The following is a 27,751-nucleotide window of genomic DNA, read 5'->3' as shown; positions in this document are numbered from 1 at the left end:
AATGTCATGCTTTGGAGAGATCCAGTGTTTTCCATGCTAGGTTTACAGGACATCTCTAGGCCACTTTCCAAAAGCAAGCAGAGGCAAAATGTACCTTACACCATCCTGTCCCCGTTGGTTCCTCTGTCCAAGAATCCTCACATCTGTGTAAGCACTACAAGAGTCTGAGAGCTGCTCAGTTACGTGCACTGCTAAAACAAGCTGTTCACCGTGAGGCCACAGCAGAAGACACAGTGGGCCAGACAGTGCTGTTCTATAGATCAGGGCTGGTCTGCTGCCACTGATCTGTCCTACTCCCGAGCATCACTTATGTTATCTCCCAGAGAGGGGCTGTGTTTTGGGTAAAATCCTTAGCCCTGTCATAGTGGCAAAAGAATGAGCAAAGATCACACTTTCAACTGCTGCCTATTTTGCATGTTCTGTAGTTAAAGGAGACAGGCAGAGGACAGAAAAGTAGAATTTATATATTCAGGGAATTAAAGATATGTAAGCTGACTCCTAATCCAGTACCTTTGCATTAGTGTCCAGGAAGCCAAAAATCATTGCATCGTTACTGTAGCATAATTTAATATTTCATTGAGGTGCTCTCTCAGCAGAACATACTGAGCATGAAGAGTATTTATAACCAGGGTGACCTTGGAGTGCAGAGTTAATTGGATCTCTTGCTGTTAATGAAACAAGCCAGGCCAAGTCTGGGATTTTATTTTCTCTGTTGGCTAAAGACAGCGCATGCTGTACTAATGATGAGTCCCCAGTTATGTTGACAAATTCAGATAAAGGTGAGGATTTACTGGAGATCAAACAGCATGATTTAGGGATACAAATGAACTCCTCTAACAGCTTGTGCCTGATGGATGGAGATGATCCGCTCCTCTGTTCTTCTGTACCTCCCCAGCCACCTGTGCCTGGTCCTTCCCTTGCACTGCCTCTGCTGCTCATCAGACAGCTCCACTGAGCTGATGCAACGTGCTAAATTATGGGAAAAAGAATTTGACAGAAACATGAACAGGTTTGGTTTTTCCCCCCCCCCCCCCAGATTGCTGGGCTGGCTCAGCAATCAGACTGTGATGAGCGCCAGAGCTGGCATAAGCATGGGGGCATGGCAGCAGCGCAGCCGGGAGCAGGCTGGGCAAGAGGAGCGAGAAAGAAACGTGTCCTTTGGGTAGCAGCAAGCTATTGTATAGCCTCGTCTGTAGGACCAAACCATACCCTTCTGCTTGTGTATGTATGAGAATGAGATGTAGGCTTCAAAGTCAGGACTTCTGCTCTGCTGCTTAACTCATTTTATGTTTGTGGGAAGCTCATAGGCAATCTTGGGCATTATTTTGGCCACCTGTGAAATAAAGTTAAATAATTGCTTTACCGCACTGTTTTGAGTCTAACCTCACATTTTAGAACATGCTCAGAAAACTTTGTAAAACAGATTTTCTGCTATTTCTGTCAGTAGCTTCATCACTTGAGCAGGATAAATAAATACAGAAAGTTGTAAGAGGCAGTACTGTGAAACATGTAAAACCAGACAGGCTTACAACCTTGTAGATGTCATGCAAAGCTTCCAGCCTGATTTCAGATCACATGCACTTGAGTAAGTACCCAAACTTGAAGTTTTGCCCATCATTTGTTTTCACATGAAGAGGTGGAAACAATAGAAATAACTTCCAGTCATGTAACAGCGATGAAATGTTAGTAGCAGAAGATAATCCCCTGTGAATTTTTCTTAAAGCTTCTCCAGTCTCTTGAGCCTACCTCGGTGGGTTTCTGGTGACTACAACAAATTGTGCTTTAGAACTCTAAGGCCAGAAAATTGTCAAATAATGATCCCATCTATCATCACTCAAAATGCTATGTGCGTACGTCTCATCTTGATGTGAAAGCAAAAAGGCTGAACATGAGACAAAAGTAAATATGTGAACTGAGGGAAGGACAGAGCATAAGTAAAACTTGTGTATTTTGGCTTATTGGCTTTTTGGTGGGGATAACATCTCTCATTAACCTGATTTAGGGAGAGACATTTTAAGTGAAATCTCCCTCAAAGAATGCAGCTGTGTAGTTGATCTTTATATAGATACACTTACGAATGTGCTGAAATGTTACTCACCTAGAATCTTTTTGTGTGTGTGAGGAGGGAAGAAAAACGCCACCAAAAATTTTTTAAGCATGAGTGCTTTAAAGCGAGCAGGAATTTATCACGCTTGAGTAGGTGTAGAGTTCCAAAGCCCTCCAGAACAGTTCAGGGAAACCCAGCTGTGCACACCTGGTGAGCTTTAAATCTGTCTGTAAACTCATCAATCTCCAACCGACTGCTGTTACTGCCTATACCCCCTTAATTTATTTAGATCTTGGCTTTAGAAGTTTTCCTTTATGGCAACTACCATGAATAAAAGGAAGACTATCCAATAGGAGGTGATTTCCAGATTTCTGTTTCAGATGCTGATTAAAGAAAAACAACTCTCAGACATATTTATTTCACTAATTTGTAATGTTTCCATGACCTATTTAATATCTAATTTTTGGTATCACTAATCCAATAAGCAAAAACTGTTACCTGCATCCTGCAGAATAAATGGAGTTTATTCCTCCTTTGCTAATAAATGCTGGAGAAGCACCATCTGAAAAAAGTAACAAATGGTCTCGTTCTGTGTCTTGTTTTTCAATCTTCTCCAGTATTTCTGAATGCACTGACAGTGAAGCTGAAACGGTCATGCAGTTACGAAATGAGCTGAGAGACAAGGAGATGAAGCTGACTGATATTCGTCTAGAAGCCCTTAGTTCCGCTCATCAACTTGACCAGCTTCGGGAGGCGATGAACAGAATGCAGGTAAGATAAGAACCACCCCAATTCCTGCAGTCTGTGTTGATGTAAAGATTGGCCAACCTGACACACAGTAAAGATCTGAAAGAAGGTAAATTTGAAGTTCTTCACTGCTTACTAAAAGTTATGTCTAGCTTTGTGCCAGTGTTAAACCCTTGTGCCTTCATTAAAAGTCAGCTTGAACCCATGAATTCAGCTGCCTTCAACTCTGGAGCCGTAACTGTTGCACTCCTAAAAACCTATGGGGAGATCATTTTGTTGACTGTCAGCAACCTCTTAAAATGCTCCCATGCTCTCTGCCTTAAAGTAGCTACATTCAGTGTTTAGTGAATTCCCACATGTTTATGTTTTCTAGGATACTTTGAAAAGTTTAATGGAAGAGACATAGTAATAATTAAAATAATTAATTTATTAAAATAATTGAAAATATTATGAAAATAGCATTTCTGCTAAACTAATATTTATTCTTAAGTTACTTATGTTCCTCTCATTAAGTATACATTTTCACTGTGGCTTCTAACTCCTGACTTGTCTTTTCAAGAGTGAGATTGAAAAATTAAAAGCAGAAAATGATCGGCTGAAATCTGAAAACCACGGCAGCTGTAGCAGGGCTCAGTCTCAGGTTTCCATTTCATCCTCCCCAAGACATTCAGTGGGTCTCTCTCAACACAGTTTGAACCTCACGGAGTCAACCAGTCTCGGTGAGTTTAATGAGAAAGGCGGTGGGCAGGTTTTATCCTGCACTTGGAAGATTTGGTATGGTTAGCCATGGAAAAATGAAAGCATGAAAATTATTAACAGTTGAGGTATGGAAATATGACAGGAGCTGGCATAAAGCCTTCTTTTAAAATGTCGTCATAGGTCTGCTACACCCTAGATCAGAGTTGTCCAATTATGACCTCAGCTGTGAAAAGTCATCTTTAAAGCCATTTAATGGTGTACATTTGCCAGGGGATATATCGTAGGAAGGAAAATACAGAGTAACTGACTAATAATTTTCAATGACCTTCACTTTTTAAGAGTGATACTGATATTTGGTAGGGAAGTCAGTAAACCCAGTTCTTATGTTTTGCCTCTGGGCATGCGAAGCCTACAATAGATGTGTTGGCATACGCTAGAATAGTTTTCGTTGTTATTAAGATACAACTGTGAAGCTGTTGATGTTTTCTGCTCGCAGACATGCTGTTAGATGACACTGGAGACGGCTCTGCCCGGAAAGAAGGAGGCAGGCACGTCAAAATAGTTGTCAACTTTCAGGATGAAATTAAATGGAAGGAGGTGAGTTGTGTTTTGTGCCCAGCTCTGAAATGTGACTTTGGAATCCAGTGTGGCTTTTATCTGCAAAAGATGTTTTTAAAATTTTGTCTGCAAAATAGTTCATTGGTATGTCACTAGTGATAGCCAACATACTAAGCCCCCACTTCCTTCAAGAGAAGAGAAGTTAGCTCAAGAGAGCCAACACCACCAATTCAGGTTGTCTCATGGGAGTCACCTGCAATAGCTTTTTATTTTACAGCTTCTTGTTGGTGCCATTGGCAGTGTTTCAACCATGAAGCATGTCAGTAGCACAGGTTTGCTAGACTAGGCCGTGTTTCTGTGGTGTAGATGATAACATTACCATTTGAGCTTTTCAGTAGTATCTCTGAAAACCAGGCCATTGTCAAGGAGGTTAGCAGACTAGTCTGCACCTTGGGGATAGCATCTGTTTAAGCCTGATATGTCAAAAGCTGCACAAAGCTCTTGGGCCTTTCTGTTAAACCTCAGTAAAATTTTAACTAATAATGGAAATGATCCAGCACGTAGACAGAAGGTGCACCAAAACGCTGTTATCACCGATCCAAACTAGCTCATCCCCCTAGTTCAAGTTGTCCCCTCTCATACAAGTGTCCCATTTTGAATGACGTCTTTCAGGTGTTCTCCATTCTCAAGTAATTGAAAGAATCCTAAATACCCAAATACATTTCAGATATTGCAAAATTGCAGCCCACTTCATGTGCATAATGCATGTGTGAAAGTACTCCGCAATCTTTACCATTATGGGTACCTGTAAAATTGTATTTAAGAAGTAATGCGATATCTTTTCTAAAGGGAGGTGACAAAAATTTGAATAATCAGAAGTAAAATTGACTCAACAGATCTTTCTATTAAATATCAATTTTGCAGTAATAAGTTACAGCCCTGGACAAGCAAATAAACAGTAAAACTATTGCTAATTTTGTTGGACTCCATTGTGGTCACAGTCAGTAAAGTTACCAAGTGGAGATGATTCCTTACATTTTAGTTGAAGTTTTATGATGGAAATTAGTTTTTCTTCAGTGAATGTTTCACAGCTATAGAATAGAAAAATGAGGTACATTCTGGTTTTTTTAATCTGCATTAGAAATCAGGAACAAAATTATCAGCTGAAATGCTGTGATATACCAGACATAACACACAAGTTGTTATATAAAAAAATATCTATAAAAAACTCTCTGTATAACTCTTTATCCATATAACCATGTATAATTTTATATATATATTTAGATTTCTAGAAGTAAATAGGATAAACCTTGCAATGCAACATACTTGATTGTGAAATCATGGAAAAATGAACATGCTGTGAACTTTTCTGCCTAGCATTTTCCTAAGTCTGTCTTTTTGCTAAGCTGTAAACTTCTCCGAGGCTTTTGAAGTGTTCGTGGTTTGATTAATAAATACCTTGTAGTTAAACATCAGTACCACTTAGGTATCCTTTAGATTTGTGACTCCAACACTGTGGAAAATGTTTATTGGGAAAGGATTTCATACAGCATTCAGAATTTAACACATATAAAGTGGTAAAGATGCACTGTAACTTAAAACAAAACAAAACAAAAAAGCCAGCATTTTAATTACATTAAACAGACTTGTCTAATACAGTTAGGATGTGTTTATTAACTTAATTTCACATTTCTATGCATTCAGGATTCGAGGCCTCGCACCTTCCTCATAGGCTGCATCGGAGTCAGTGGCAAGACCAAATGGGATGTTCTGGATGGGGTTGTGAGACGGCTGTTCAAGGTTAGTGAGTACGATTTGCTCTGTGCTTAAATTCTCCTGTTAGGTTTTGATGATACCAAGCAATATTTAAGTTGTGATTATTACTATTATAGCATAAAACAAGGTCACAGAGATTTCAGTGCTGCCTAACTTTTCACGTCCCTTTTTCGCCCTAGGAGTATATCATCCACGTGGATCCCGTGAGCCAGCTGGGGCTGAATTCAGACAGTGTTCTGGGCTACAGCATTGGAGAAATCAAGCGCACTAATAGTGCCGAGACACCTGAGCTGTTGCCCTGTGGCTATCTCGTTGGAGAAAACAACACTATTTCAGTTACCATCAAAGGTAATTACACTTGACCTGGCTGTTGTAGTTCTCACTAATTACAGTTTTATCAAAGCTTGCTGTCTCAAGAAATTCAGAAGAGTAGAAACTTTTTATTGTGTTTCTTTTTCCCATCCCTGCCTTTTATTTACTGGCCCTTCTATTTTCATTTGATAAAGACAACATGTAGAGTATGCTCAGTTTATAAATTCAGCACATTTTTGACCTGTAACAGTAGGAATAATTGCACACACTGCGGTTTTCTCCACGTATCTTGAACTGATGCCTGGAGTTGTCCTGGAGAAGACCTCCCACCACAAAAGATGTACTGGAGTTGTTTGAGCAGCAAAGTACCTTCCAAATGAAGAAAGCCTCAGAATTTCCTTACCTCTTAGTAACAGCTTCATGCAGAGTAAAAAAATTATTGATTTAACTTGTTTCATTTGTCTTGTTGAAGAGTCCCTCCTTAGACACCTCTAAGGAGGGATCCCAGAATTCATGGGACACCCTAAAATCTGGATTTTTTCCAAATGTACGGTTTTCAGAATTGCCACCAATTTCATTATCTCATCCTGTCAAGAATTAAAAGCTTATCTTTCTCATATGGTTCCCATTTTTATATGAAAACTATCCTATGACACTAGATTTAAGGAAAAAAATCCTTAACTGCTGCATGTTGGATGTACATCAGTTTGCTCAAAGTTACACCAGTGAAACCTCGAGTATAGATCTGCATACAGACAGTAGAGTATTTAAGAGCACTGTCAAACACTCTGCAGCTCAACTTTGACATTTGGCTGTGGTATTTGGCTGTGCAAGTACTTTGATTTTTGAATATTGGTGTAAAAAAATCAATTACCTTGAGTAGCAAGTCGGTGGGCAGGAAGACAAAATAAGCCATGAAATATCTTAATTTACTGAGGCTTGATGTGAACCCAGGGTATTCTGCTTACTTAGAACACATTGTCTGATAGTAAATCTCAACGGAAATACTGCTTAAGGTCTATCCATATCTGTAAAGCTGCAATCTGATTTTATATTTAACTTGCATCGGCTTGACTTGTACTTTGAAGGTCCATATGCGGTAACAGTTTTCGACAAAATAGAAATGTATTTAATCAATTTATGGAAAATCACTTCCATATACCTTTGAGATATAAAACTGCCTATATAAATATCTAATATTCCAAGGAACCACTGAGGTGCAAACATTTCCCTGTGTGATCTGCCAACTTCCCTTCCTGCTGTTTATTTTGAAGCAGTGTGTATTTTTCCTGAGCCAATTCTGCCTTAAGTGACTGCTGACATTGCGTAAATGCTTATCAGGAGGAGTTTTCTGTTAGAAAAGATAACTATCAGCATACAGAGAAGGAATTTAATTACAAGCGTTTGGGAAAGCAGGGGGAGTTGATGATAGCTGCGGTGGGTTTTTTTTGTCTACTGATTCAAAAGTAAACAGGTAAATTCTGGATGGATGCATACCATACATGGCAAAATACTGCAAAAGGGATGGTTTGTGTGTGAGAAATGTGCAATAATTTGTACGACAGCTTTTGTAGGGCCTTAGACACTGTGGGATGCAGCTGAGTACTTTGAAAACTGGGAATGCTAAAGGAGGATCCAGGCTAAGCCAACAGGTCACTTCTGCGCCTGTTTTACCAGCTTTATGTGTGCGCCCCTTGACCATGGGGGACACCGTGGTGGGGAAGGGATTTATCTCTGAAGCAAGAAGCAGCTTGGTCAGGTCAGATCCAAATCTGTTGTTTCTAAGTGTTATTTTGGGGTTTTCTCCTACTGTTACTGGGCCCAGGTACGTTCACAAATTCACATTTTTCAGTTCTCCAGTTTGACTAGCTAGTCGTCTAATCTTGATTTGTTCAAACTCCACTAACAGTATTGCTTTGCAGCATTGCAACTACTTAATTAAAAAAACTCCTACCTTTTGAAAATGCAGATAATTTGGATAAGAATTGAGAATCCCTCTAAATGAGGAATGTTTTCCTGTTGCAGGTATCTGTGAGAACAGTTTGGACGGTCTGGTGTTTGAATCGCTCATCCCCAAGCCTATACTGCAGCGTTACGTCTCTCTCCTGATGGAACATAGACGGATTATCTTATCTGGCCCCAGTGGCACTGGTAAAACATACCTAGCAAACCGTCTGTCTGAGTATATGGTCCTTAGAGAGGGCAGGGAGTTGGCCGATGGCATTATTGCAACCTTCAATGTGGACCATAAATCCAGTAAGGTGAGGAAACAGAAATCATCCTTGCAGTATTAATCCTACCGTATGTCAAAAATTAGAGGGTCTTCCTTTATTAATCCATCAAAAGCTGATTTTAAACCTAACTTTCTTCTTAAAGCGTTATGTTAATCCTGAAGGAAATAATATTTAAGGTTTTCAGAATTGCAGATTCACCTGATTGTGGGCCTGAAATAGCAGGCTTCCAGGTGTGTGTTTAAACACTTACACACTTAAAGGTGTCATGATTTTCAAGTGGTTAGAAGCCTGAGAATTGCTGAGGAATTTCAACACCTGCATAAAATTCCCAGCAACTTAAGCGATCCCTCTTGCATGTGGGCGTTTTTCCAAAAACCCTCAAATGCATCTCTAGGCTGTTGAGAGTTTCTGCAGCTGCGAGTATCAGCAGTTGTAATCTGCGTGTGTTGGCTTTGGAGTGATTGTTGTCCAGACACATTCCTGTGCCGGTAAGGCATGCCTCTTCTTTTTAACGTGCTGCTGGTTTTGCTGAATATACCTCCAGTGAAGGTTTAGATTAAAGAAAGGAGAAGGAAAAAAAAAAAAAAGCTGTATGAGCTGTATGTTTGATGGCCTTAGGCACATTTTCCTCTGGAGGAAAGGGATGGTTGAAATTGTGGTTGTAGGCCACTGGTATAATTTGAGACGTGCTATGGAATAAATGCTTTAAAGCTGCTGAGAGCATTTCAGCCACACCCAGTCGCCCCGCAGCAGCCCCATAAGCTCATCCTTCTTTCAGGGTGTTACTGAAGACATCGGAGTTTGGCCTCTGCCAAGGGATGCTTTATTCCAGATTAATTTTGTCATCTGTATTTTGATAGACACACAGTTGCGAGAAGATGGAACGAACCCAGCTGGGATGCAAAGTTTGGTTTGCTGTATGGAGAGTTGAACAAGTTCTTAAAAAGCAAGAAAAATACATTTCAGACCTCGGAGTGTCAGATTAGGGAAGCATGAGTGAAAAACAACAAACCAAACAGTAACACCTTGCCCCCCTTTAGGCCCTTATCTCACACAGGATTTCTGATACAGTCTTTGACTCTTCAGCATAACCTACAAAAGAGAAAAAGCCCATCTTCTGTTTTCTCATGGAAAACATGTGCATTTGTCAGATGGCAGGCTCTTTCGCTTTAGATTCCATGACAAAGCCAGTAGCTTATTTATCTTAGTTTGATTTTCATGGAATATGATGAAAACTCTCTTTATTTTTTTTCTTTTCTTTATGTATGCTTTGCAGGAACTCCGCCAATACCTGTCCAACCTCGCAGACCAGTGTAACAGTGAAAATAACGCTGTGGATATGCCTCTTGTAATCATTTTGGATAATTTGCATCACGTTAGCTCCTTAGGAGAGATCTTTAATGGACTTCTAAACTGCAAGTACCACAAATGGTAAGGAAATAATATCAGAACACATTCCAAATTTCAGTACCTCAGTCAGACCACCACTGTTGCAAAATGTGATCATAAAACCAAATTTTAGATTAATTTGGTAAAATGGACTGCGATGGCCAGACAGTCCATATTATAGACAGGGCTTCAGAAGTTTTTTTTCTTCATAAAATGATCAGTTCCTTTGAAGTCAGTAATTAAAATGTAGTAGAGGGTTTGGGTAATTTGTATTCACTTCATGCAGTAGATCTTCAATACTAAAACTCCATTTTTAGTGGAAGTTCCTGCTTTGAGATTTTGGTTTTGCTTTCAGAATTTGATGTTCTGGAAAGTCAGATTCTCAGTAGAGAATTCGTAATTACAAAAACCTTCTTTGTCAAAAGAGGTTTGAATAACCTTTTTTTAATGTTGAGATCTTACTAAAAAGTTGTTTTTCAAAATTTACAAGTGTGATATGCCTGATTTTTATTTTTTTAATAGTCCGTATATTATTGGCACAATGAACCAAGCCACCTCCTCAACACCTAATCTTCAACTTCACCATAATTTCAGGTACTGTTTATTCATGTTTCTTATTTCTGTTTGTGGGCTGGCAAGGGAGTAATGGCTACTGAGTCATCTGAAATTGTTCCTATCAGCTGAAAGAGCAAACTGGGAGAGAAATACCATTTGGTAGTAGTTGCTGCCCTAACATGTGCAGCTTTGTTATGATGCTGTTATTAAAGTAAATACAGTTCATAAAGTTTTTATTTTTCAGAGGATTTTTAAGATACTTGATCCTCCTAACAAATTTGAAAGAATATAATAGGCACAGCAGGTAGTACTTGAGAAATAAGCTGAAACAATGCACAATATGAATTGTTTCATCTAGTGAACTCATCATTCCAAAATAATTTTTACTAAGAAACATACGTGATTGGGATAACCCATGTTGATCTTGATAATCCTCTAGAAATAATAAAAGAAATTTAGCCTAGAATAGAGTGTGTTCAGTAGCATGAAAGAGAAATAATGGACATGTCTGCTGTTCTGCCCTAGATGGGTGCTATGTGCTAACCACACTGAGCCGGTCAAAGGCTTTCTTGGCCGCTTCTTGAGAAGAAAACTCATTGAAACGGAGATCAGTGGCAGGATGAGAAATGCAGAGCTGGTTAAAATTATTGATTGGATTCCCAAGGTCTGGCAACATCTGAACAAATTCTTGGAGGCTCACAGCTCCTCCGATGTTACTATCGGTAAGTGCCCTGCCCGTATGCCCCTATATAAATCTGTGTCTTTTATTTCCTTGTGTATCAGGTGCATCCTTGCAGATTTCCTTGTGCTGTATCAGGTAAAAAAGGTTTCTTTAGAACCTACTTTTAGATGGCAGTGTACTCTCAGGCAAACAAGAAGTACAAGAAGCTTCTGAACTTTTTTTTTTCCTTTTTTTAAGAAAAAAGGACTTCTTTGTAAGTCCTGGTTACAAACTGTGTTACGAAATCTGGTTAATTGTTTTCACCTTGAAGGCTATAGTTTTTCAAGTCGATTCAGAGGATTTTTGAGCTCTCAGGAAGAGCAGTATGCCAACCAGCTACTTATGTTCTCTCATCCTTGGCTTCTCCAGAGAACTGGAAGTTGTTGTTTGATCCTGTTTTGATGCTTATCACGATCATGATTTGAGTGTAATATCTGAATTTCCCTTTCCAGGTCCACGGCTCTTCCTCTCCTGCCCGATAGATGTAGATGGTTCTAGAGTTTGGTTTACTGACTTGTGGAACTACTCCATCATCCCGTATCTTCTGGAGGCAGTTAGAGAAGGGCTACAGGTGAGCACGCAAAAGTGAAAAATCATAGGTCTTGAATGGTGTCTATTCAAAAGGCAGCACAGCATCGGACAAAACTGAATAATGACAGCATTTTCTGTAGATATATAACTTTGCATACTGGATACCTGTGTGTCTGTGGAAATGTAGCCTAAATTGTCATTAACTGCAGGCAGAATTTATTCTGAAATTATGAAATATGGAATAGAAGCGGTAGAAGTCCAGATCAGATTTTTGAGAAGTGTTTAGATGCCAAACTACTGATGTTTTCAGTGGAGGGAGTTAAACACCCAGGTATCTTTCAATAATCTATTCCAGAAGCACACCTTAAAGTTGTACTGTGCATCTGAAAAATACGTTTGTGGTCATTAACTCAGTCACGCGGGACTTTCCTTTGTAAATCAGATCTTTCAACAGAGGAGGAACAAAGCTGTGTATGGAGAGAAACATATTAATGAGTGACAGGATCAGAATCAGTGACATTTTGATTACTTCTCAGTCTACAGGATGAATTTTTTAGTTGATTCCTTCATAATTCTTTCAGAGGCAATAGTGAAATCATCGTTTGTCTTATTTAGTAACTGATTCATACTCTAGGAATTTGGATAGTTTTAAGCATTACCACACAGTTCTTAGCATCTCTGTGACAATAGAGCGTGTTGGAATCAGGAGGAGGGTTCAAAAGGGAATTGCTATGGGCTTGCCATGCAACTATGGAAAAAATGACCTTTTTGTGTTCTTCAGTCCTCTGTTCACAGAATAAGCATGGCCGCACAACATTTAAAAGACAGTTTTGGAGATAGCTTAATCAAGTATCAATAAATTCTGGGCACCAATCTGAGTACTTGAAGGAGTACTAAAAAGAAAAAAAAAGATATTACATTGTTCAGTTAAAAACCACCTTGGGTTTCATTTGCTATCTATACAGCAGAGATTTAGAGGTGTTAACAGAGAGAGAGAGAAGATATCCCTGACATAGAAAGCTAATGGCTTCTCACAAATCTGGGAAATATATGAATTCTTCAACAAGTTTTGGTTAAAATTTGTGCAAACTGTGTTCGCTCATTGAAATTTGCCAGTGTCTGGCGTCCTCATTCTCTTTGGGATGATTGTGATAGGCTCTTAGCTGTGAGGAACATGATAGGTCCTAAAGTACAACACACACAGAGGAACTTTGCTAGAAGTAGAACAGGACACCCATTTTACATAAAAGTTCCTGTAAAGGGTTCCTTTAAAGGAAGGTAATGGGCACCAGTAATCTTGTTGACCTAGAACAAGTGAAAGGAGAGTGTGTGACTTTGTTTCCTCCTGAAATGGAGAAAACTGATAGTCACAGTGATGCTTGGGCTCCTGGTACTGTGTTTTGAAGCTCTCATATCACCTGATCAGTGTACATCGAAAGCATTGAAAAACTAGTAACAGAAATAAAGAGAAAGAGCAACAATGCATAAAACCATCTTTTTGCTTGCTTGTTTTGCCTGTAGTCTTCATCTTTCCTTAAGTTATTTGAATGGTTTGTGTTCCAAGTGTAAGGATTTCCATTTCTCACTTTGTGCTTTAGATTCTTTACCTAAAGTCTAACTTCAGCTCCATTTCCTCACATTCCACACATGCGGTTCCATTTGAATAATTTCTATTTTGTTGAGTGTGGATAAGGATAAGACTTCAGCACTTGAAGAGCAGCCAGAGTTGTGCTAATTAACAAGCTAATAGTAGAAATGTGTCTTTCATTTTGGTCTATTTTCTGTCCCCCACACCCACAAAGGCTCCTCCGAGAACACATCTTCTCTCGTGAAACGCCTGCCAGAAGGGAAGGGTGGACTGCTGATTTCACTCTGATCTCTGTGGATGTAACCTGAACTATTTTTACATTTCTGTTTCTCATTTAGAGAACTATTTTCGGTCAAAGACAAGCGAGCCAAATGGATCCTTACAATAATTGCTCCCATTGGAGCTGAGTTTTTTTTTTGTTGTTCGAGACAGGGATGTGAAAATTAGAGGGTTATGTAAAACCCCAGTTCTTCCTGCTTGGTGCGTCAATCAAGAATGCAGCACCAGCAAAAAGAGGACCCAGAGCCCCTGTGGCTTCCTGCCACCGTCACTCGTGCTCTGGTCATTTTTTCTTGTGATACAACCTGTTTGATTCTTGCCCTCTTAATTGCTCTCTAGAAGGGGATGCTCTCATGCAAAAGGGATGGACAGGTCTGAAAGGGAATAGTGAGTCAGTCTCTCATCTGCTGGAAATACGTGCTGATTTCATATGTTGAAATGGGAATTTTACTTTACTGGCTGATTTTCAGAAATGAACTAGGATCCACATGGACATTCTAGGTAGCAAGGATATGTAAAAAATATAAAAATCCTCTCCACTTAGTAACTGACATGTATTGCTGTAAATTCGAGAATGAGACTAAAATGAGGAGATCTGGTTTAGCACAGCTTGAAGATGTTATGCTGAGGAAATAATCCAGTGCAGCACAAGGATGAGGAGCGCTCGGGCTGTGGAAGACGCTGTTGAAGCAGCCTAGCACCATCTGCTGGGCTCCTCTGGGCTGGGACTCGTTCAGAATAAAGCAGATGTTGGTATTTAGAGCAATTTAATATTTGTGATTTGTGCGTGGCATTTGGCTGCCATCTGTGACAAAGCTGGCATTCACATCTATCATTTACATTTCACTTAAATTTAAGTTTCTTACAACTGTTACGGGGAGGTGCTAGTAGAATCAAGGACTTCATTTGATACATGTAAATTAACACGGCCAATTTTTCAAAGAAAGGGATAGGCTGTGAACTGCAGCTTAATAAGATGGGTGAGTGCAAAAAATAAAACCACAAACAAAACAAGAAGAAATAGTCATTTTAGTCTTAGATCTGTCAGAGAGCTGATGGATTTATTTGTTAGGCCACTGCTTTCCCCCCTGTGTAGTGGGCAGAAAAGGGAGAGTTCTCCAAATTCAAATGACAAAACGCCAGTGACGGACTCCCATTGCTGAAGGATGTTTAAGCTGAAATTTATAAAGCAGAAGTAAACATTTTAAAGGCACTTGAAGTTGTGTTTATGCTTTTTAAAGTCATTTTTCATTAAAATGAATTTATTATCTAATTAAGGCAAACTTAACTGAATATAACAAGAAGAATATGTTGGGATTCGGTAACACCATCTATTCGAAATGGAACAAGTTTTTTGAATACAGCTTGCTTACTTGAAAGAGGAACATGAACATAGCCAAATCCTGCTGCCACTTTTTCTTGGTTGAATATAAAGAAATTCCCCTGACTTGCAAACCTTTTGCTATGACATCCATCATTATTGCCTGATGACAGGTCTCACGTTTCCTCCTACGCGTTCCGCTGACGGCGGTTTCACGACGGCAGCAGACGCAGATAAGGCAGCTGCTGCTGCGATCCAGATGTCAACATTGACAGCCTCTTTTGTGTAATGACTGGATTTAAGTTAACCTTTCTGATGTGAGGTTGTTTTCAGGTCTCCCTTTCTTCAGCTGATGCCAAGAGAAGGGCGCTGCAGTCTCAAAGGAGGTGGTCAGCCACTTCCACATCAGTCTCAAAGGAGGTGGTCAGCCACTTCCACATCAGCCACTTCCACATTAAAAACAGCTAAAGCTTTATATGTCATTAGTTAAGGGAAATCTCTTGTGTTCAGCCCTGCTTGCGTTTTCTGCAATCCAAGAATCATGGCACATACATTTTGGTTAGGTAGGCACTGAGTGAAGTGGTAGACTAATAGAACGGTTTACGTGTTTTATACTTTTCCAGTTGTATGGGAGGAGAGCGCCCTGGGAGGATCCTGCCAAATGGGTAATGGACACCTATCCCTGGGCGGCCACCCCGCAGCACCATGAGTGGCCTCCTCTGCTCCAGCTCCGACCTGAAGATGTGGGCTTCGACGGCTACTCGATGTCACGGGAAGGCTCGACCAGCAAGCAAGTTCCAGTGAGTGATGCTGAAGGAGATCCTTTGGTAAGCTCTCATTTTTAAACCAGTAGAACCACTTGGTTTCTTTTGTTTCTAGGAATTAGAAACAGGAATAAAATCAGTAAAGGACAGCTGAGGAGTGTTTAAAAGTTTCAGAATGAGAAAGCAGTGTTTCTGTAGAGGTGATGAAGTCAGCTCAGGGGATGCATTCACCCAGAAAGCCCATATGGTTTTGCAAGAAACAGTGGCAGAAGCTTTTGAGATTCATTTGTTGAGGATATTTTGAGGATTCACTTTTTGAGGAGTGACTGAGGGTGTGTGTAATCAACTTAATCTCGACATGGTGGAATTAAATATGTGATCTTGTTCAACATACTTCAGTAACACAGTAGAACCATTGAAGTTAGCCTGTTTTGCCACAATCACAAAATAGTCTTGTTGCTTTTCTCCACGTGGCTTTTAGAGCTGTATTCTGGCACCAAATGAAAAGTGAGATTTTCAGTGAATATATGAACCAATAGTCTCCACGACTGATGTCTAATTTGTGACTCAGAAATACCGCGCAAGCATATAGGGAAGTGTTAACATGTCTTTGTATCAGATACGTAACTTGAGCTTGAAGTTAACGCTAAATACATGTTTTCTTCCAATGGGAGACAGTTATTGAAGCTGCTGCGCAAACTCTGAATGCCCTGAAGCTGTTCTGTTGAGGTGTACATTTTTCTGGACAGTTGGGCGTATAGAATGTGTGTTACAGTTTTTACTAGCTCATATATACATCTCCAAATATCAAGTTAGATATTAGGACATTCAGATTTGCCTCTTTTGACTGCCCTGTGCATATTTCCATGGGTCAGAGCATGAGAGAGGGTAGGATGGTTGTGGAATCCTGTCGAGTGCAGCTGTGGACTAATCCCTTCAGTCTTCTCATTTTCACCCTTACTGGAAAAGCATACTTGTCATTACTAACCTGCATGCTGCTATAACATGTTCTGGAGTTAATATCTCTTTTGAGAGACTCAGTGTTAATTACTCTGGTTGTCTCTTCCTTTCCTTTGTTACCCACTGGCAAAGTGAATGCCACTGTGGCTTTCCTATGGAGTTGATATTCTTTCTGCCTCAGAATGCAAATAATTGTGAACTCCTCTGCCGTTGCAGATGAACATGCTAATGAGACTGCAAGAAGCAGCCAACTACTCAAGTCCCCAGAGTTACGACAGCGACTCTAACAGCAACAGCCATCACGATGACATCCTTGATTCGTCTCTGGAGTCGACCTTGTGATCTTCCTCAGACAGAAACAGGTTGTTTCCATTATGGCTTTCCCACTTGGCGAGAACTCTGATCACAAACTCATGAAAAGAACACGTTCCTGGGCTGGGCTGGGATCTCAGTATTAGAGCTGCAAGAACAAGACACTTGGAGTCAGTCTTGAACCTGGGTGCAGGCAACCCAAGCGACCTTTGTATTGTTTTTTCTTTTGACGATGATGAGAACTGCACTATTCCTTTGTTTTCTTCTGTTTAGTTGCTGTAAGCTCTCATGCCTAAGATACTGAAGATGTTAAAAAAAATAATCATCATTACTAAAAGTTGAAGGGTTAGGGGGGAACTTCACAGCTATGAAGCAAACAGCTTTGTGCCATGTACTGTCCGGAAGAAGAGGGGAGAGGAAATTTTTGCCTATGCTGCTTCTGACCAAACACATTTAGGTGAGGGCTGGACTTTTACCAATTCAGCTTTGCAGATTAAACTCAGCTGCATAGAGTTCTGGTGCTATAACAATGTCGCTTGCCTTGGTAATAATACTCGATAAAGGCCAAGCTGCAGAACAGGGAAGTTTGAATAAATATTAAAAAAGAGAAAATAAAAAAAAAGAAAAATAAAAAAAAGAAAAGAAAAAGCGCTGCTCTCCTTGCCAGTCTGAGACCTTGGCTTTCTTTCATTGTGTGTTTATAAAGAGATATATATAAATAGGAATATATAAAAATATATATACAGTCTGAACAAATCAGGTTTTTTCAAACACTGTGTAACAATCAATCCTACTACAAGTGAAAGATCAGGTAGCCCTTTGCTAGTCAGGGCCTGATTCTCTTCCCACTGACATCCACGTAACCAACGCCGTTGACCTCAGCGGCGTTACACCCCGTTTATTGACGCTGATGCGAGTGAGTTGCCCTCCTCCGCAGAAATCGGTGCAAGGGCTGTGCCCCGTGAAGTCCCGCGGCTCCCAGGGACCCTCGGCAGTGCGCGGGCGTTGGGAGCGCACGGAGGTGAGCTGCACCCCTGAAAAGGGATTAATCAGACTTTCTGGTTTTAATTCTTGCCATGAAACGTTGCAGCTGGTTTTTTAAAAAACTTTGAGGCTTGTTCAGAGTTTTTGTTCCAATCAGCACAACCATAAATGAGTTTGTTAAAACTCAGCTCTGTGACAGTTCCAGTGCTACTCTGGTGACAACACTTAGTTCCACGACTTTTATTTTTAATTGAAAAAAATAATAAAAAAATCATTTCAGCAGTATTCAGGTCTGGAAAAAAAGGAGGGAAGGTACTGCGCCTTTTAAGTTTAGCTGGGCCATGCTTTTGAGTTTTGGCAGAGCTGTGAACCTGGGTTTATTTCTCCTCCTCTCTGAACGCACACACCTACACTATCAGTGTTAAGGCTTGTACTTCTGTTGGGGAACCAGAACACCTCCCAAAGAATTGCACTTTCCTTCTTACGGAAGCGAACGCTTACACCACCGTCACCGCGACGTCAGCTGTACCTCAGCGAGAACGTCGCTCCTCAGGCGTGATGCGTACTAGCCTTTCCAGCTCTCTTTTGGTGCTGACTTTTGAAGCGATGCCTTATTTTCTACTAATTGTGTTTGATTAAATTAGTGCTGTATATTATGGGATTTTATTTAAAGAAACAGGGCTAAAGTCATCTCTTGGAATATCATAAGTTGCTGTGAATATTGTTTGTACGAGATACTAGAAATTGTTTCAATGTGACAAAAAACAGGAGGGAAATGAGAGAATTTTTCAGGTTCATATCAATCTGCAGCTGATAAATCACTGAAGAGCTGTTTTATCCATGCAGGAGAAAAAAAAAAAAAAAGCTTTTCAACTATAATAAATGCCGTCATTAAGAATTACAGGAATATGCTGGTTTTTCAATGTACAGAAAGAAAACTTATTACAAACACTTTTTTTTTAAGAGCTTGTGGATTTAAAGTAATGTAACAGACAAGTTCATGCTTCTGTGACTCAGCTTGAGAGGATCGTTTATTATACCTCATGACTTTTCTGTAACATAACTGTACTTTGTCTTACTGAGCTGGTCTTGAATCTGCTCCTGTTACAGCTTTTAAGTGCTGACGACTTTTTTTGTTTGTTTGTTTTTAAAGAAAAATATTGTAAAAGAAAAATTTAAATATTTTAATGATGGGTCGGGGTGGGGGGAGAGCTTGGTGTTGTTACTGTTTTAACCTTATGAACTCTTTCATTATTTCACTGAATGAAATACCAAGGGTTACTCAGCCAATATTCCCATTCCAGTTCTTGGTACTGTAAAAATGGGATAAATCTGTCTGGAATCAAATACATATACAATCAAATACGTGAGTTGGAGAGAGGTTAATTTTTCCGGTAGTCCTGACAATTCTGCTTCCCAGCACTGACTTTACCTGCTACTACTGTGAATTTTGGTACCTGATCCCCCACCTGAATCCATGCAGATAGAGCATGTGCCTGTCAAAAAAAAATCCAGTTGCAGGGCTAGGGCTTTAAATGGGCTTAATATCCTAGAAAATGTCTCAGTTAACCTTTAACTGAGTGCTAGAGGACATGTTTAAAGTGGTGTTTTATTTGTGGGGAACGGGGTTTGCTGGGGTTGGGTTTTTTTCTCATTTTTAATCCTGTGCTTCAGCTCAGGAAGGAACTTCTGTTAGCTGTTATTTTTTATTGACACTAGCTTGGATTACAGTGAGAGAGGCAATTTTGAGTAGGTTAGTCATTCTGAGCATCACAATATTCAGTGTCTTTGCTGAGACTTCGGGAAGCAGGGTTACCCGTTGTGCACACATCTTAGTTTTTATCAAGACTTTTCATAGATTAAATCTTTCTTTAAGGGACTTTGTTCTCATTTAAGGCTTTTTCAAAACGCTTCCTTTTTTTTTTTTTTTTTTTGCCTTTTTTCCCTTACAAAGTTGGCTTGTTTAAAAAAAAAAAAAAATCAACAAGAAAGAAATGCAAGATTCTATGCAACATTCACGTTGAGTTATAAATTGAAAGTATAAACCATTTTCTTTCCTTCAGAACTGCCAAGAATGATACAGGCCATAAAGGAGATGTGGTTTATTTGGGGAAGGGGAGGGAGGGGGGTTGGTTAGCCTTTTTTGTACATTTTGGAAGAAACCAACTGATATTTCATTGTTGATGCTTAACTTCGATATTATGTGTATGAAATCTTGTCTAAATGTGGCAATTTTCTTTCAAGGAAAAAAAAATACAAAAACAAAGCAAAAAAAAACTTTGTTGATAGTAAATGGAAGGTTGCTGTTTTGATCTAGTCGTTTCCAGTGGAACAGTTTATGAAATATGTTCTATAAGATGTACATTTTTTCATTGTAACATAGAAATGTAAATATTTGATTAAAAGTGCTGCATTTTGATGAATTTTTTCTAGCCATTTTTAAAGAGAAAAACTAGGAATTGAGTATTTTGTGTACGTTTATGATGTTTTCCATTTGCTCCTCTCCCTATTTAATTTTCAGTTCTCATTTAGGATTGGAATTTGTGAATGGTCTGTTTGAGATCATGCCTCCCCTTTTCTCCCCCTTGCCCACCCCTGTGTCATGGAGAATAAAGCTGATGATTGTACCAGTCTTAAATTATTCATGATTTCAATAAAATTGATGCTTATTTATTCAGATTTGTGGCTTCTCAGAACTTTTTGTCCCTTCTTAATCAACGTTTTCTATTTTTTATTTGAAGATAGTGAGGTTCACTACTTCTTTTTATTGGCTTGTTACACATTGACTTGTGAGAAGATGCCAACAGCCCTTACCCACATCCAGGAGGAAATTTAGCAGAGGGACTACAGCAGTAGGATTCTCTCCCACAGCTAATGTTTGCACACAGTATCCATCAAGATTTGCTCAAGACAATGGTCCTTTCAAGGCCATCCAGTCCAACCCCCCTGCAAGAAGCAGGGACATCTTCAACCAGATCAGGTTGCTCAGAGCCCCGTCCAACCTGGCCTGGAATGTTTCCATTCTCAACAGTAGTAATTTTTTTCCTGGAGATTATTTTCTACTCGTATGTCTGCTTTTTTGACAGTTCCTTGTAGTTGCCTTGTCCTCTGCTCACTGATTTGAACTATCAGTGGCAGTAGGACAGATTCACCTATATCAAACAAAAAGGATGGAAAAAGAAGAAATTCCACTGAGAAGTTGATCATCTGCATTCAAGTTAGATTAATCTAAAAATGCTCTTCACTTTTCTTTTGATAGTGCTGCAGTGCAAACTGTAACTCAGAGCTGAGCTTTCGTAATGTGGGCATTATCTCTCCCTCCGCAGCGGTTTTCCAGAGGCAGAACAGTTTTGGACATGAGCAAATTTTTCTGAATTCTGTAAGCTTCCTTTGATTCACAGAATTGCATGTTTTAGAATTGGCCCTGGAAAACAGTCCAGTCCTCATCTTGGACAATGTTTGAATCAATACTGGACTGTTACCAAAATGCTTAATATCTTCGCTTTCCTTTTTTGGCTTCCCCATCCCTTCTCCATGTTGTTGTTTTCTGTGGTGTGTACACTTTTTTGTACACTCCTCTTCATTTTTTTTCCTCCTCTACCTTATCTTCTCTTTAATCTTTATTTGTCTGCTTTTCTGTTTTGAACATTGTATTTTATTCTTATTTTGTATCTTTTCTGGATCCACCTCATTATTGATCAGTGCTGTAGGATCAGGGCTGACTTCCTTTCTTCAATCAAAGGGAAAATTCCCTGGAGTCATTTTATGATGACTCAGTCCACAACCTGTGACACGTACTTATCACCCTTCACTTTCCACTGATACCTTGAAGCAGGTTACCTCAAGAACCAGAGAGGAAGTACCTCCTGCTACCCTTCAGGCTCCCATTCTCTCTTCTGCACTTTCTGTGCATGGCCACATTTTACCACTTCACTGATGCTGATGATTCTGACATTAATCTCTGTTAGGTGTGATAACGAAGGGTTCATGGTGTGGAGATACCTACACTTAATTGGTTTCTAGCTTTTAATATGGGCAATCAGTCTGGTTCTCCTTACTCCACAATTTAACCCCCACTTGGCACAGGGAGGAGCCACAGAATCAGGATGGTTTGGCTTGGAAGGGACCTTTAAAGGCCATCTAGTCCAACCCCCTTGCAAGGAGCAGGGACATCTCCAACCAGATCAGGGTGGTCAGATACACAACTACTTCTGATTTGCTCCTTTGCTGGACACTCAAGACCACTGAGCTAGGTACAAGGGATGGAGACCGTGCTCTGGTGGAGCATGGGTAATCCCTCCTCCTGTAATAAATTCACCCATGTGGGGCTGGACTTTAACCTAAGGTGGGTTCCAAAGGCAGTTGGGAGGAGGATGCTTCCAGTGGGCTCTTGTAGCAATCCTGACTGAAAAACGATTCTGCATTAAGGAGGTGGTGATTTACATAACTGTTAACCCGACTATGCCAGGCCTCTGCTGGGCCACTGTACTCTGCAAGACTAGCCTGGCCTTCAGGCCTATGTTGGGCTGCACAAATCCCTCGTCCACTGGACAAACACAGCCAGATCCTTCTAATAGCAGAGGCTGCAGACAGCTCCTCCTGGGTGACAGGAATTAAGCCACCCGTGTGTCTTGGCCTTTATCTAACTGTGCAACAAGAAGTTCTCATGACACCATCCTTTCTGTTTGACAGCAGAAATGATTAATAGCGTTGTTTTCTTTCAAGAAAAAAAAAAATTCTATCAATCATAGGTCAAATGACCACTGCCATGGATGGAGTGTGACAAGGATCCTGCATGCAGCCCCTTTGACGCTGCACCACTTGGGGTTCCCATCATCTAAAGGTACATAAGATTATCCCCGCTATCCTCATTTTACAGTGTTAGCACTTAGAAAGAGCACTTTGATACCTCACTGAGTCTGAGTGCCTTTCTTACTGGGATCATAATGAACCAGCACCACCCAGTGCAAAAGAGATGTTAGGACACAAAGCCTGAGCCCAGTGAGGAGGAACAACCTCAAACTTAGGTCTGTGCAAGCCACTAAACTTAATCTACAATAGTATTTCTGCCAACATTATTCCAATGTTTTCAGCTTCCTGCTGTCTGCCCACATCTCCCATCAGTCCTGGCTGTTCATCTGTCCCTGCAGTGGTGCACAAGCCATCCGTCAGGTTCCTGGAAAGCACTGAGGACTGCTTCCTGCTGGACACGCCAGTTAGGAACAGTGTGTTGCTAAATTTACAGTTTACAAACCAGTAAGACTGGTGTAGCCCCACTCAATAGATAAAATACCACACAACCGCTCGCTCACTTCCCCCCCTTATTACACACCAGCAGAACAGGGAGGAAAATCAGGAAAGAAAAAGACAAGCAAAACTCATAGGTTGGGATAAAACCTGTTTAACAGAACAGCAGAGAAAGAAAAAACAGAAACAAAAAAAAAACCAAGAATAGAATATACTTAGGCGTGTAATTTACAGTACAATAGCTCGTGTTGGATCCTGATGCCCAGCTCCCTTCCAGGTACCAAAACCTGCCTCTCACCACCATTCTCACTTATACACTGAGCATGATGTCACATGGTGTGGAAGAGCCCTTTGGCTAATTTGAGTAAGCTATCCCAGCTGCTGGCTAATTAGTAACCCATCCCAGCTGTGTCCCCCAGCCACTGGTGCCACCAGCTCCAGTTCCTCTCCCAGCTCAGGTGAAAATTAACTCTATCCTAGCCAGAACCTGGACAACAACATAACTGTCAGTGGTAGCCTTGGATACAGCAATCATAACATTGTGGAGCTGAAGATCCTTCTAAGTACACTGAATAGGCCTTGGATTTCAGAAGGGCCAGCTTCAAGGTGCTCAGGGCCCAGCTGTGAGGGAGCCCATGGGAAGCATCCATGGATGGCAAGGGAGCGTGTGAGTGCGCAAGAACAGCCGATCCCCTACAGAGGGAAAGAAATAAGGCAGAACAAGAGACCACCTTGCCTTAGCAATGAGCTCTTGGGTGTGTTTAAACACACAAAAAAGGACACATACTGGCTATGGGAAGGCAGCCAAAAATCCATCGAGGACTACAAGAACCTTGCTGTGCATGCAGAGCTGCAGTCAGGAAGGCTAAGGCTCAACTAGAACTGAAATTGGCCAAGCATGTCAAGAACAACAACAGGTTCTTCAGGCACATGAGCAGTAAGCAGAAGCACAGGGAAGGCATAGGTCCGTTGCTAAACAGGGCGAGGAACCTAAGTACAAATAATGCTGACAAGGCCGAGGTTCTCGAGGCTATCTTTGCCTCTGTCTTTACTGGTGTAGCTGGACCCCAGATCACAGTCTCAAGTAGCTACAACATTATGTGTAAACCCACCAGTGGTGGAGGGAGGGCTGGTCTGCATCCTCTTGCAAGGGCCCAACTGACATAAATCTACAGGCCTGGGCTGAACCTACCCCAGGGTGTCAAGAGAAATGGCTGACACTTTTGCAAGGCCACTGTTTATAATCTTTTAAAAGTTGTGGAGACCAGGGGCTATCCCTGATGACTGGACGAGGGCAAATGTCAAACTTGCTTACAGGAAGGGCCCAAAAGAGGACCCAGGAAACTACAGGCCTATTGGTCTTGCTTCGATCCCTGTGAAAGTAATGGAACAAGTCCTCCTAGAAACCATTACAAACCAAATCAAGTAGGCAGCTGGGAAAAGCCAGCATGGATTTACCAAAGGGAAATCATGACAGATTTACGTGATCACCTTCTACAATAAAATATCATTTTCTACATGGGACGGAGAGTAGATGTTTTTTCCCTGTCCTTCAGCAAAGCGTTTGACCATGTTTCCCACAGCCCTCTCCTGGACAAACTGCCAAAATGCAGACTGGTCGGGTGATGAATGAGGGAACTGGCTGACAGGCAGTGCTCAGATGGCGGTGGTCGATGGGTTTTACTCAGGCTGGTGGCCTGTCACAAGTGGGGTCCTCCAGGGATCAACACTGGGCCCCGTGCTGTTTGACATCTTACCTACCACTTGTGCACGTTCAGCAGGGGCACTCCTGTGAGGTCCTGGCTACCCTGTGGGCTGTCCCTGCTGTTGTGTCAAACTCTGCCTTAAACTTCCCAGGCAAAGACTTTTAAATAAATAAATTTTAAAATTTGAGGAGTGAACTCAGGGCTCTTCTAAAAAGTCTGCTTTTCCTTAGGATGGGGTTTGGCACTGGTGAGGGTTTAGCCTTTCATGAGCCTCAGCCTGCGCTGGTTTCTTCTGGAAACTATGGCCTTGCATCTTGGGCTCTATTTCTTTAAGATTATTGCAATGTTCAGACTTTGATAGAAGACAGGTGTTTTTCAAAAAAGAGGCAATTTAACTTTTTTTTTTTTTTCTTCTCTCTCAGCTGTGACGTTCTCGGGCTCTGCAGTACCGAAACATGAGGTGGCTGGCGAGGATTGTTTGGCTTACTGTTTTTAGGAAACACAGTGTGTCATACAGATGGAATAAACATGTTTTCCTGCTTATAGTGTTACCATCTGCAGCTTATTAAATTATTTCTACATGTAAAGGTATGTGTTTTTTCAACGGGCATACAGCAGTCTTGGCGCAGTGTTCCCAGTACAGGGCTGTGCAGGAGCCTGCCTTCCTCATCTGCCCTGGCTGTGGCACAGGTGAAAACGCCTCCAGCTCCCCCAGTTGTGTGGGGTACTGGTTTGAGCAGCCCTTCAGCTGGGGAGGGGGACTGGAGGGGTGCCACTGGGCCCCACCCATCCTGGGGACACTCCGGGGCTGCTGGCCGAGGATGCTGCCGCAGAGCTCCCCAGGTGACAGCGGCACAGACTCCCTAAGAAAGTGATTTATTTTCTTTTTTTCCCCTTTCTAAAAGCTGCTCCCATGCTGGAGGAGATTAAAGCTACAGCAGGCACAGATGGTTTCTTAAGGGATAAAATAATGGAGTACTTGCTGCCCTGAGCTCACAGCCACCAAAGATAAATCCCCTGCTCTGCCTTTCCCCTTCCCCAGTGTCAGATATTTCCATCCTGGCTGGGGGAAGGAAGAACAGACTTAAAATACTGCTCTGGGCCACCAGGTCTTTAAAAGAAGCCCTTCCACACCACGAAGCAGCAGAGTCCATTATCTACAGGATAACTTGGTTCCAGAGTTCCAAAAGCTGCGGATGCTACTGGTCAACATGGAAATTTTTCTGTTTCCATGAAGGCATGAAAGGCTTCTTACCACCTTTCTTCCTTTCCCAAAGCATGCAGAGAGTTGCATAAAAAATTAAATATTTTTACTATATATTTTTTTTCTTTTTTTTTGAATAAATAATTTAAAAAAAAAATTCCAGGGCCAGCAGTTTCTGTGTAAGCCTCACGAGATTAGCTGGCTTCAGGGAACAGGGGGAGGTGGCCTCTGACACTTTTTTTATTAACAGCCAGTTATGAAACATTTTGCTCATAGAAGCATCCCGCACAGCGGGAATGAGCCCAATTGCCATCAGGGCCTCCTAAAGCAAGTGGAATCCCTCCAGGTTTAAGGGAAGCCAGGTAAGAATCTCGGCAAGGGCAGCTGCTTCTGCAGGTCCTCCCTGGGCACAGCTGTCCTGCATGAGCCGTCACTGTGAACTCGGGCCTCGCCTCCCAGGGTATAAAATGGGAGCTTTTGGTGAAAGAGGCTCTTTTTCTGCAAGCTATGGGTGCAGTCTGGCAGCTGTGGGTAAGTAAGAGGAAAAAAAAAAAAAAAAAAAAAGCTCTTTATTTTCTTGTTAAGGTATCCCTGAATCTCAAATGGTTGTGCTTGGTGGTCATACAGTGTTCTTTGTGCTTTAAGAGGGGGACAAAAAAAAAAAAAACAACAACAAACCAGTAGGATTGATAAATGTCATATTTCAGGTAAGACTTTTTCTCCACTAAATGACAATTCCAGTTGTTTTTTTTTTTCCTCTAGTAATGATATTTGCTCAGCAGAATAAGATGTACTAGCACTCATGCTGAAAGAAGTACTCTGAAATAATGGTTTTCGGTAACTTTCCAGTAGACAAGCTGTAAAGAGCTGAGGGTGTAGGATGATTAGTGGCTTCTGTTGAACACTGAATTGGAAGGGGTTATGTGTAAGTGACACCTGCTCTTGTTTTGAACATGCTCCTTTCTTGAGTGTCATGGTGTGTGAGCTGGTACCTGTGCTCTCTGCAAGCAGCCTAGGAATTTAAAAACAAGAACATATGTTTTGAATTAGATCTGTCTTTATAGGTTACTTATGGTCTTATGCTTACTGAACTAGTAAAATTTAAGCTATAAATAATTGTCATTATTTATAATGCTCTGTCATTTAAAGAGTCAGTAGATGGATAACACCACATCCTGCACTACCTATGCTGTTGGTAATAGAGCTCTTTTATTTGGACCTGGCTGGGCCAGGATGTTGGTGTGACCTTTTAGGGGTGTTTGGGAGATGTGCTGCTTTTTTGGAAAAACCTCTCCCTTCAGAAAAAAAAAAAAAAAAAAAAAAAAAACTAAAAAAACCAAACCAAAAAAAAAACCCAACACGCACACATAAAAAAAATCCAAAACAAACAAAAAACAAAAACCCAACCAAACCGACAAATTCTTACACTGTTGTGCTTTCTTTTCTATTTTGTGGGATAAATACAGTATGTACCTTCTCCTGTCTCTGCCCCGTCTCAGGTGTGTGTTATCGATCGGCAGTGGCTGCAAGGTGTTGGAGGGGTAGAGGATGACTCGAGTGGCAGTGTGTCCTGGGTTAGGCACCTCCAGTTACCTAACAGGAGAGGAACTGGAGACCTGGAACAGGCATCTTGGTGAGGTGGTCGATGCCCCAAACCTGTCAGTGTTTGAGGCATTTGGACGATGTCCCTAATAATATTCTTTAACTTTTGGTCAGGCAGTTGGACTAGGTGATCGTTGTAGGTCCTTTCCAGCTGGAATTATTCCCTTCTCCCTTTCATGGGTTTTCTCACAGCTGTGGCAGCATAGTGAAGTGGC

General features: G+C 41.0%; 1 protein-coding gene across 6 annotated transcripts in view; it reads left to right on the top strand.

The window, feature by feature from the left end:
• Positions 1 to 20,456, top strand: part of NAV2 (neuron navigator 2) — a 220,714-nt gene extending 200,258 nt beyond the window's left edge. For all 6 annotated transcript variants that reach the window (XM_086748544.1, XM_086748545.1, XM_086748542.1 and 3 more), the window contains 12 exons: positions 2,665 to 2,818; positions 3,354 to 3,513; positions 3,990 to 4,090; positions 5,756 to 5,851; positions 6,007 to 6,175; positions 8,165 to 8,400; positions 9,650 to 9,804; positions 10,285 to 10,356; positions 10,843 to 11,039; positions 11,491 to 11,609; positions 15,381 to 15,584; positions 16,698 to 20,456. In XM_086748544.1, the coding sequence (XP_086604670.1) occupies positions 2,665 to 2,818; positions 3,354 to 3,513; positions 3,990 to 4,090; positions 5,756 to 5,851; positions 6,007 to 6,175; positions 8,165 to 8,400; positions 9,650 to 9,804; positions 10,285 to 10,356; positions 10,843 to 11,039; positions 11,491 to 11,609; positions 15,381 to 15,584; positions 16,698 to 16,823 (1,789 nt within the window). In that variant the 3' untranslated portion in view covers positions 16,824 to 20,456. The remainder of the gene's footprint in view (positions 1 to 2,664; positions 2,819 to 3,353; positions 3,514 to 3,989; positions 4,091 to 5,755; positions 5,852 to 6,006; positions 6,176 to 8,164; positions 8,401 to 9,649; positions 9,805 to 10,284; positions 10,357 to 10,842; positions 11,040 to 11,490; positions 11,610 to 15,380; positions 15,585 to 16,697) is intronic.
• The last annotated feature ends 7,295 nt before the right edge of the window (positions 20,457 to 27,751 follow it).

Source organism: Chlamydotis macqueenii, chromosome 5, assembly GCF_036417535.1.
Source record: "Chlamydotis macqueenii isolate bChlMac1 chromosome 5, bChlMac1.mat, whole genome shotgun sequence".
Taxonomy (NCBI): domain Eukaryota; kingdom Metazoa; phylum Chordata; class Aves; order Otidiformes; family Otididae; genus Chlamydotis; species Chlamydotis macqueenii.
This window is presented reverse-complemented; position numbering and strand designations above follow the sequence as displayed.